At 38.1% G+C, this 10,888-nt stretch overlaps 1 protein-coding gene across 1 annotated transcript; it reads left to right on the top strand.

The window, feature by feature from the left end:
- Window positions 1-84: 84 nt before the first annotated feature.
- On the top strand, window positions 85-10,807 carry TCTN2 (tectonic family member 2). The gene is made up of 18 exons (XM_082773856.1): window positions 85-310; window positions 635-748; window positions 1,030-1,103; window positions 2,184-2,379; window positions 2,605-2,705; window positions 2,947-3,143; window positions 3,370-3,499; window positions 4,109-4,244; window positions 4,967-5,032; window positions 5,670-5,798; window positions 6,452-6,529; window positions 6,828-6,908; window positions 7,296-7,407; window positions 7,804-7,907; window positions 8,322-8,478; window positions 9,019-9,144; window positions 9,638-9,726; window positions 10,519-10,807. Exons 1-18 carry the CDS (start codon window positions 238-240, stop codon window positions 10,632-10,634), a joined length of 2,079 nt encoding a protein of 692 aa, XP_082629982.1. The 5' UTR covers window positions 85-237; the 3' UTR covers window positions 10,635-10,807.
- Window positions 10,808-10,888: the final 81 nt, after the last annotated feature.

The following is a 10,888-nucleotide window of genomic DNA, read 5'->3' on the forward strand; positions in this document are numbered from 1 at the left end:
TCCACTGTGTAACAGCAGAGGAGGGTTGGGCAGGGAGAACATCTCTGTGGAGGAGTCGTGAGGGACCCCGAGACCCCGGGCCCGGCCTCGTCCCGCTGGCGGCGCTGCGGTGCCCGCCCTGAGGTGCCGAGGGCCCCGCCGCCTTCCCGCCCCTTCCCGTTGCCATGGCGCCGCGCTGCCGCCGCAAAATGGCGGCCGGGCGCCCGGCTTCTCGGCGGCGGGGCCCGCCCTGACGCCATGGCGGTAGCGGGCCTCGGGGCGCTGCTGCTGCTGCTGATGGCAGCGGCAGCACCGCGGGCTGGGCAGCCCGGTGGGTGCCGGGGGGCGAGGGGAAAGCTGCTGAGGGGAGGAGACGCGGGGGGCAGAGTGGGACCTTCCCCGGCTGACTGGCGATGGGCTGGGGAGGGAGGGCACGGAGCCCCCGAGGGGTGGCGTGGGGACGTGCACAATGTAAATACAGTCCTGTGGTAGGCAGCACGGGATGATTTGTGACTTTTGTGGCAATTTAAAGTATGGAAGGGTGTAAGAAGCCTAAATGTGAGACCTGAATGCATCTTACAGATAGTGTCTTTTTCAGTTTCTACGTGTATTAAGATGTGTTCCCCCCCCCCCCCTTTTTTTTTTTTCTTTTTAGTGTTTCAGCCTTCGTTTATCCATATGTCTGGGCTAAGAGTTAATTCGTTTTTTCATGGAAATTCTTCAGGAGTTAATTTTTATATAATTTTAAATCCTATAGATGAAGAGACAGGTAAGAATGCTTTTTTTCCCCCCTGAAGTAGCATATAAATTATCTTTATTTTTTTCCTGCTAAAGTTACTGGAGCAATACGAGTTCATTTACTACTTTAACAGTTACTAAAATAGTAACTCCTAAGGACTTCTGCTGGTTAAGCCCTTAGTCCTCTGTCTGCTTGTCAGCTGAGCTTAAGGATGTGCCTACTTGAAGCCACAGGAGAAATTTAAATTTACTACTGATTCTTTTCAGTCTTTTTTAAATGAGAACACAGTATATATTTTTATTTTAATATAGGAAAATTGCAAGTTTCAAATTGCAGTGGAAGTAAAACAGCTGGTGATTGGAATTTGAGTGTAACGCCTGGTATGGTATGTAAAATGCTGATTCTTCCCTAAAATGGGGAGGATTGAACTGTCATATGTTAAGGGCTAATGAAATGTCAACAAAATGTTAATTTACTAGCAACCTGGTTTATGCGTCTTGCTCTTGCCATTTTTCCTTGATATACCTTGACATACAAAGCTGGTGAAAGGCCTGGAGTACAAGTCCTGTGAGGAGCAACTGAGGGAACTGGGGTTGTTTAGTCTGGAGCAGAGGAGGTTCAGGGGAGACCTTATTGCTCTCCACAACTACCTGAAAGGAGGTTGTGGGGAACTGGGGGTTGGTTTCTTCTCACTGATATTAGCAATAGAACAAGAGGGAATGGCCTCAAGTTGCGTCAGGGGAGGTTCAGGTTGAAAATTAAAAGAAATCTCTTCTCAGAAACAGAAGTCAGGCAAAGGAACGGGTTGCCCAGGGAGGTGGTGGAGTCACTGTCCCTGGGGCGTGTTCAAGGAAAGGTTGGACATAGTGCTTAGGGACATGGTTTAGTGGGTGATAGTGGTGGTAGGGTGATGGTTGGACCAGATGATCTGGGAGGTCTTTTCCAACCTTAATGATTCTATAGTTCAAGACTGTTATAGATCTACTGGAAGGAGCTGGTAACACAAAAGCATTTTTATATAGCATGAGCTCTAGAACATCCACATCTATTACAGTTGTCTTCAGCATTGGTTACATTACATATAATTCTTTAAGGCTTTTGTCAACTCTGTAGCCATTTCAACCTTCAGCTGAAGGTAGCTATAAAAATTGAAATTTACATTTTTGGTTATTTTTTCTTTTCTTTAAAGCTATGTGTGTGATTTCTGAGGGAACTTGTTCTGCACGTATTCCTTACAATTCCGTGTATAGTTCATATACTTACTTTATTTGCATATTCCAGTAGCATACCCTTTGTCATTCTGACTTCAACAAACATCTGATTTTTACATTGGAAGAATATCATTGCATTGTGGCGCTGACAAAGTGGTACCGAAACTTCTCTTTTGGGAACTGATGAGTGATACAAATAAGAGCAATTCAATACAAGCTGTCATATCTGTCAAACTTTATTCTGCATTTTTCAGGACACATCCAAAGTGATCATAGACTTGACTAGAAATCTTCAGTTGTGTTTCCCCAATGCCACTGACTGCTGCACAGCACCTCTCTGCGTGCTGGAAACACTTCAGGTTTTAGCTTGCCATGATTCGGTGGTACTGGCACATCTCCTGATTCAAGCTGAAATATATGCCAACTCTTCCTTTACAGGAAATGTGTCAGGTAAGTGTTTAGATATGTTCAAGAAGAAATTGTATTTTTTCCTCTATATACGAAAAAAGAAAATCTGGGACTTCAGCAGCAATGATTGATCCTTAGTAATTGTTAATCAAATTTAACAAAGGATTTATACACGGTTGGAATAAACTGTAATGTGCAGGGCCTACTTCTTGGGATTCTAGTTCATGTGGTTTAATTTGTCTCTTCTTTTTTTGTAATTCTTTTTAGAAGATGCATCTGTTATCCCTAACCAGGCGTTTCAGCCCTTGGGCCCTTGTCCTTGTGACCTGACAGATGGAGCTTGTGATGTCCGTTGTTGCTGTGATCAGGTACTTATTTCATACTAAACTTTGAAATGTTTCCAAAGTTTCTAGGCTCTGGGGAAAGTGAGGAGAGGGAGAGGTACTGAATATTTCAAGCTAGAAGAAGGGCTTGTCTGGGTTTTCTGGTATTTCTTATAGTATATAACATATCTCTTTACAAACCTGGTTTGTTTAACTGTGAGTAGGCTGTAATGGCTTTGGTAATGCAATTACTGAGCTAAAAAGTGACTGCTCTTTTCCCTTTCAGGAGTGCACACCAGATTTGAAGCAGTTATTCAATGAATCATGTTTCACTGGAGTGTTTGGTGGGGATGTAAACCCACCTTTTAATCAGCTGTGCTCTACAAAGACAGATGAATATACTCCTGATTGGTTTCCCTTCCTTTGCGTGCAGTCTTCTCTTAACAATACACCATTTCTTGGCTACTTTTATCATGGCTCTATGTAAGTTTTATTTTTTTTTTCTCAACACATGCATTAGCTGTGCTACTGAAACTGTAACTTGTTTTTTATAACGAAAGCTATTTTGTAACTGGAATTTTAAGGTGTGAATTTTAAATGGTAATGGAGAAATATAATTGGTACTTTATGAAAACATGGTATTTGAGAGCAGATGTATAATTATTTGCGTGAGATAGGGAGTAAAGAATTGTTTCATTTTTGAACTTAGTTGCAGATCTACACCAAGAGTTCCTTCATTTAAGATCCCTTTACAAACGCCTCATGCGAAAGTTTTCACTGGTTACAGTCAAGGAGATCCAATTATGACAGAAGAAAATGAGTACTTTACCATCCCCCAGGTAATCATGTCCTGTTTAGGAGCTTCTGATTCCTCTTGGCTTGTTTGGCATTTTCTATCACGTTCCTTATGTCTTTGTAACCAAATTCTGTAACTTGCTGTTTTGAACTGGTAAAAAATATTTTTCACCTAGCACAAAATCATTATTAAAAAGAACATTATCCTTCCTGTTTTCCCTACCCAACTCCCAAAATGGTAATGTTTTAATTATTTCAAGAGGTAAAAACAAGCTTGGCACCCCAATTAGTAGTTTATGGCTTATAATATTTCTGTATGTTATTTGTCTGTTATATTGTGGAGTACTATAGTTGTTTTCCTCTTGTCTCATCTGGCTGTATTCTTTTAATTCCTTCTGCATTATAGAGAGAGGCTTGTTAGTTATAATTAATTTGACAAATTGAGATGAAACTGGACTGTGCATTATAACTATTTTGAAAGCTGTCCATTTTAAATTGTAACCTCTTTTGTGATGTTTTGCTAACATCAGATCACTTGTTTGTCAGTCATATATGGCTGTAGTACATATTTGGATCATTTCACTGACAAATAGTTTTAAAATGAAAAGCAAGAAAAAAGCCCAACGTACGTATTTCTGTTGAATTACCTGCAGCAATCCATGGCGGGGCAGTGTGTTGGAAATGCCCCTGTAGCTTATCTTCATGACATTGATGTTAAGTGCCTCACTGATCTAACATCTTACAAAGAAGGACTGCCCCATGATGTGAGAATAAACAGTGGTACAGGAGGTATGTTGCATTAACCCTAACAGAAATGTATTTTTTTTTTTTTCAGCTGATAGAACAAAAGAAACCAGAGGACTTCTGACATGTCAGCTACATGTAATATCATTGATACCTGGTAGCTGTAGTTCAGCATTTGGGGATGCTCTAATCAGCATTTAGGGTGATTTCTTACAGCCTTCTAACAAGATTCCCACAGTTACCCAGGACTTAAGATAAAAGAAATAAACGGGAAACAAAAGCCAATCCCATTGTCTGTTTCTGGTGACTCATACTGAGTATGGCCACACATGACAGAATAAAGCATCTCTTGCTGTTGTTTTGCAATTGTTGCAGAGCCCTTTTTCTGTCAAAAGGGTGCAGTATCATTTTAGAATTGGTGAGAGGTGCTTTTTTCTGCATTAACAAAACATATACTTAGGAAGTGTCTTTCTGGAGTTCAAGATGGCATTATTAACAGCATGAAGATAATTTATTTTATACCGCCTAATGAAGTTGTCTAATTTTTTAATCTATACTACCTTTGTAAGATCCAGAGATAATTAGCTATGCTCTCATAATACATAAACAGTTTGGTCCTTTACCAAAAGTAATTTTCTAAATAATTTTCTGCTCCATTTCCATAATAAAAATGATTGTACCTTGGATGTGAAAATACTATCTATTAGTCAGGATTACTGCAGTGTTTTTTTTTTTTTTTTTTTTTTTTTTTTTTTTTTTATTCTCAGACTTCATCCAACAAAATGTGATCTATAGGACCATCGCTGACATGGGCAAATTCATCGCTAAAAGCGGTAGGTCTCTTCCGTTTAATAAGTGCGCTTCTTACCAAACCTGGATGAAACAGTTGATTTTGACGCCTAAAATGTTTACTTGCATTGATTCTTAGGAGGGATCTTGTATGTCTTCTAGTACTCCAATAAATAAGTGGCAGAGCATGTGGTCTGTGTAAGCTCTTGTGCCTCTTTAGGGACCCTTTTCAGTCAGTGAAGCAGCTCTTTGATGTAGAACAGTGGCTCCCAGTTGGTGTGTGGGTACCGTAGCACAGATCAAGTGTTGAAACCAAGCTGGTGTGTTTGTTTTTTCTGGGCAGTTATGTTCCTCTTAGAGGGATGAGATGAAATTAGAGGGAGTCCTGTGTCCAGAGAGCCCCATCAACTGATGAAATAAAGCCCAGTGCTGGGCTCTTGAGGCTTAGCTATGAAAGGACTTGCGACTACAGATGTTAAAACATTGATAAGCCACAGGACTGTGCTGTAAGTGCAGCATTCTGACCTTATATGATGGGACTTAAACAGTAAAATAATTCTCTAAAAGATTAATGTTATAATTTCCAGAATTTTGGTAGAGATTTTTAAGGTGTTCTTCATTTATTATACAGCTTTCTAATTAGCAATGCTTTTAATTGTGTGGTTTTATTTTCTTCTGCAGAAAGCTTTCCTACTACTGAGATTTTGTGTCAAAATGTAACGTTCGCAGAGAATTATACATTCATTTGCAAAGATGAGAACATAGAGGGAATAAATGTCACAGTCTTCCTTGGACGTTTATGTGATGGAGGTATCACGATACTTCTTTTACAGATTTTTGACTTACTTTTATAGAATATAATAGAATAGTTCAGTTGGACAGGGCCTTCGAAGAGCATTTAGTCCAACTGCCTGACTACTTCAGGGCTAACGAAGAGTTAAAGCATATTAATGAGGGCACCGTACAAATGCCTCCTGAAGACTGACGGGCATGGGGCATTAACCACCTCTCTAGGAAGCTGGTTCTGGTGTTTGACCACCCTCACAGTGAAGAATTTTTTCCTAACATCCAGTCTGAATCTCCCCTGGCACAGCTTTGTGCCATTCCCATGCATCCTGACATTGGCTACCGGAGAGATCCTTCTTTTGTTCCCCTCCTCAGGAAGTTATAGAGAGCAATGAGGTCACCTCTTGGCCTCCTTTTCTCCAGGGTAGACAACACTTTTTTTTTTTCCTTCAGCATGAAAATTCTTTAATAGACTGTCTTAATTAGTTATTCTGCTTAAAAAGAATTTCCTTTGGATTCTGGAAGAAAATTTATGGGTCTGATTTCTATTAATTTCTATTATTTTGAATCTTATGTTACTAATGAAGGGTGGAAGTTTGCATCCTATATAGAGTTGAACAGAATACTTCTTGTTAATTTACTTATTTAAAAGTAAAGTCATTTTTTTATTTTACCAGAAATACTGACGCAGAGATTCACAGCCAAATTTGTAAGTTTGAACAGTAATAATGCAGAAGAACTGTCTGGGAATCCAGGTATTAGTTCTTTATTTTGCTTCTTAAATTAATATTTTTTTGTCCTTGACTGACCATCATCAGTGGCCATATTTTATACCTCTTTCATACTTTGTTATGTTGCTAGCCTCACTCTCCTATCTTCATTGTACTGTCAGTTGTAATAGTGGTGATTGGCTTTTAGGCTAAGCATTGATTATTTTAAGTGAGGCTACTGTAATGGAAAAGCGTTTACTGTAAGACTGTTGATATGTATTATTAAAACAATGTCAATGCTTGTAGATTCTTACAAAATGTTTGCAATTTCTCCTACATTTAGGTTATCAAGTTGGGAAACCAGTGAGAGCTGCAAATATGAATGCTTCTGATACTTCTGGCAGCCTAAACATTTTTCAGCCAGGTACTGTCTTGTGAGGTTGCAACTTCAACTTCTTTTGCTGCTAAAATGCTTTTTATTTTGTCCGTATTTTACTTCAGAATCTCCTCTAAGCCAAATTTTGCTTTTTCTAGACTATTTCATAGCCTTCATTCAAACTTCATTGAGAAAGCCTGTATTAAATACCTGTGTTAGTGAGTACAATGTACTTTAGGTATCCAAACATATTGCAAAGGAGACAATTGCAATGGAATTTAGTATCAATATTTCCAGTTGAACGGACTTGAATCTATTTGAATTATGCTACTTAGTGTTTTGCATCCTAATACTTGATATTTTTGCACAAAATTGAAAGCTAGAGATGAAAAGGTAAATATGAGAAACCTCTAATAATATGTTTTTGATTTACAGCTGGGAGAGGTTTATGTACATCAGCAACCGATACACCAGTTTTGTTTGGATTAGATTCCTTCTCTGGATGCATACTAGAAGTTGGTATTAATGACGACTGCACACTTTTAAGGTGAGCTACACAAGATGAATTGTTTTTCCCTGTATCCCTCTTGCTGCTCCTTACGTGATTTTCTACAAGTTTCTACTATCAACACTGATACGTTCTTTTTAAATGTTCTCGCATACATCTCAGCTTTCTGTGGTTGAGATCATAAAAATCTCTTGTGGTTGAGATTATAAAAATTGTTTCACTCAGATTTCCTGGTATTCAAGTGAGGATTACATTGGAGTGGGATACTTTGTTATTTTGTACCTTTAGCAGATAACTCAATACTTGAAGCTTGTTTTAACTAAATGATAGCATCTTTCTGAGGAAACTGTTGTTATGATATAATAATACTGTAACCCAGAGTGGTTTACACTATGGATTTACTTTTTGCTTAATATATAATGTTTTTATTTTCAGAGGAAATGTAACTGAAAGATTGAATTCGTTAATACAAGCTACTCATGTTGGAAAGAGGAGAAATTCAAGTTACAGTGATGTAAATGACTGGGTGGAAATTATACGTAAGTGAGGTTTATGTTGTTATTCATAGTCTTAATGTTTGAAATATACTCTTGTAGTACGATTAAATCATCTCAAAATAGAATCCAAACGTAAAGTCAAGTGCCTGAAGATACTGATCTGTGTCTGGATCCATCCATCCATCCATGTATACATTCGCGTGCACACACACACATAACTTCACATATGTATACTGCAGTAAGATGTTTACAACTGTCAGTCAGTAGATATAATAACTTGGTATTTTTAGTTCTCTGTGGATAAACTATTCCTTTATGTATATTTATATAGAAAAAATGTTTTTGCTGTATTCCTGTGGGACAGTTAACAACGTTTCACTGGAATGTGACGATAATATAATTACTGAAAAGATAATATTTTCTATAATATTTTAATTTAACTCTGTTCTTCCACAGGTCTTGATCCATTTAATCCTAATACAAGTGTGAGCACTGGAAACTTGAAAGGCATTTGTCCAGATATTCCTGCAAATCTGAATATTCGCATAATTTTTGCAGATGTGGGTGCAGTACAAGGGATTCCCCGTCAAGAGATACTTGCTGTGCAGATTAGGTAGAACAGACCTGTGTCTCTGGCTATTTGATAAATGTTTCATTTTGAGACTCACTTATGTGTCATACTCAGATTAAATTTTACAAACATACACATTATTTCCAATTTTTACATGCCTTGTACTTGTGTTTGTAACACAAATTCTTTTGAACCCAACTGGAGGCTGAAACTTAGGTTTGCATGTCTTCTTCTGAAATGAAAAAAAATAAATTAAAAAAAAATAAATGGTGATCAGCAGGCAAGTGAAGAGCTGCTTCTTGAGAGCTGTGGTAAATGTTTTCTTCTTTCTTGAAATGGAGGAGTTTCATATTGCAAACACTTTTCTTTTTTTTTTTTTAAGTCAATCCAAATCAAATAAATACATTGTGTTCAATCTATCTCTTTTTCCAGCCTTTGCACATTCTCCCTCTGCACAGTGTTGAGAATCCATCAATCATCAACCTCCTTCAAAATAGTGTGTAGTTTGCCCTTTTATGGTTATGTTTAGGCTCTGCATTTCCACTTTACAGCCCTTTAGTAATGTTATTCATGTTCTTACAGTTACTCGACTGTCATATGGCAATTCCAGTGTGGGCTTACCTGTGAAAACACTGTCAGCTTTCTTCCCATCACTGCTTCTGTTCAGTTCATCAAAGTGCCAGCTCAGCCACCGATTCCAATGACAAGGTAATTCTTGTATTTAAAAAAACAACACACAAACTTGTAATTTAGTTAAGCAGATGTAATGTAAAATGCATTGATCAAAAGGTTATTTTGGTTTGCTGGAGTACAGAGCATGAAGGACTGCTTCTAATATTTATTGAGTAACAGTTTTGTAGGTGAGGATCTCCCCAGAAGCATGCAGTGTGGGAAGGCCTGTAAATTACTCTGCCAAGTTGTCATTTGGTTTTGGCAGAAAGCATCCGTGCCTTTTATTTGAGTGAGCAGAGATTGTTGTGTGAGGCTCCTAAACTATTGTCTGAAGATTTGCTCATCACAAAAACACCTGGCTAAAAATGGCAGATAGGGAATAAAAAGGGGCTTCTGTTTTGTTAGAGGAACTAGAAGCTTGTGTTTTTTTTTTTTTTTCTTTCCTGTATCCTGGCCACTTTTCCAACTCTTTTTTTCTATTTGTCCTAGTGTTCTGGCGGTATTGTAGGTAATAAACATGTTTTTTCAGGTTTCAGATTAATTATACAGAATTTGACTGCAATCGAAATGATGTTTGCTGGCCACAACTCTTTTATCCAGTGACACAGTTCTACACAGGTAAGAATAATAAGCAATGTGGAATGCCATGAACTGGCTGTATTTTTTTGAAACATAACTAAATGTGTGGATTTTTTCTGAAATAATAGTTTGTAGTAGGAAATTGGAATTTCAAAAATGTGCTCTAAAAGTTGGTTTATATTTCTTTCTTACTAATGCATTAATTTCTTAGTTATGCTTGCAGAAAAGTAACTGCTAAGAGTGCTTTGCTGATTGAAATTTTGTGAGCATCTGTTCAACAGATTCTTTTTCATGCCTGTTTACAGTTGGGAGGGAGGTATGCTTTCTAGGGAAAACATTGCTTTATGATAGGGTTCTGTTTCTGTGTCTTGTGGTAATTGTGGCATTGCATTAGTGTGGGCTGTTGCCCATGAAGGGAGACTCTCATTTTGCCAGTACGTGCTGTTCTGTCTACCCACGGAAGCTGCAGCAAAATCTTGCCATGTTGGTAAGAGAGAGACCTTTGAAGTTTCGTTTGTGAACAACTGTGATGGATTATGTCTCGTGGGAGGCTGTATAGATTAAGTATCTGGCATTTCAGAGGGCATCAAAGGCACTTGGACTCTGTTCTGAAAGCTGCATGGACAGAAGCACGTGTCTATTACCTGTACTTCAGGGACTCAAGTTCTACAAAATACAAGATTTTATAAACACAAAGGAACTTCTTTGTTTTATACTGTTATTTTATTCAAGTTATATATATACTTAAATCTGTATCTGACAGTGGGTTGATGTCCAAATTGAAGCTTAGTCTGTGCTTATACTTTATCTTTTTTTTTTTTTTTTTTGCAGGAGAACCCTATTCCCAATGTCTCGCTAAGGGCCTGTCACTGGCATTTCTTGTTTTCCTTGCAGCAATTTTGAGTAACCCTTGGTTTTCTAAAGTATGGGATAACTTCTTGATTTAGAAACGTTGATGTAAAGAAAACCACTTTGTAAATATTTTAAGTACATTTTGGTAAAATTTATGGATGGATATTGCATTTTACAGACGTTTTATATGAACACTTAAAAGACGCATGAAATGAGTGCTTGTAGGGTGCACAGAAACTGGTTGTATTAATAAAAAATGGAAGTGGTAAATTAATTTTGGGTGCTAGAGCATTTGGTACAGCAAGAGTGCAGAGCTGACTTCGGCAGCGGGGCTGGGGGCCATCAGTCT

This window comes from Aythya marila, assembly GCF_965140915.1.
Source record: "Aythya marila genome assembly, chromosome: 17".
Taxonomy (NCBI): Eukaryota; Metazoa; Chordata; class Aves; order Anseriformes; family Anatidae; genus Aythya; species Aythya marila.

Coding starts and splice junctions, on each gene's coding strand:
- TCTN2 (XM_082773856.1), top strand. CDS start 238: ATGGCGGTAGCGGGCCTCGGGGCGCTGCTGCTGCTGCTGATGGCAGCG. Junction 6,530..6,827: donor AGAACTGTCTGGGAATCCAG/GTATTAGTTCTT, acceptor TCCTACATTTAG/GTTATCAAGTTGGGAAACCA. Junction 8,479..9,018: donor ATACTTGCTGTGCAGATTAG/GTAGAACAGACC, acceptor ATGTTCTTACAG/TTACTCGACTGTCATATGGC.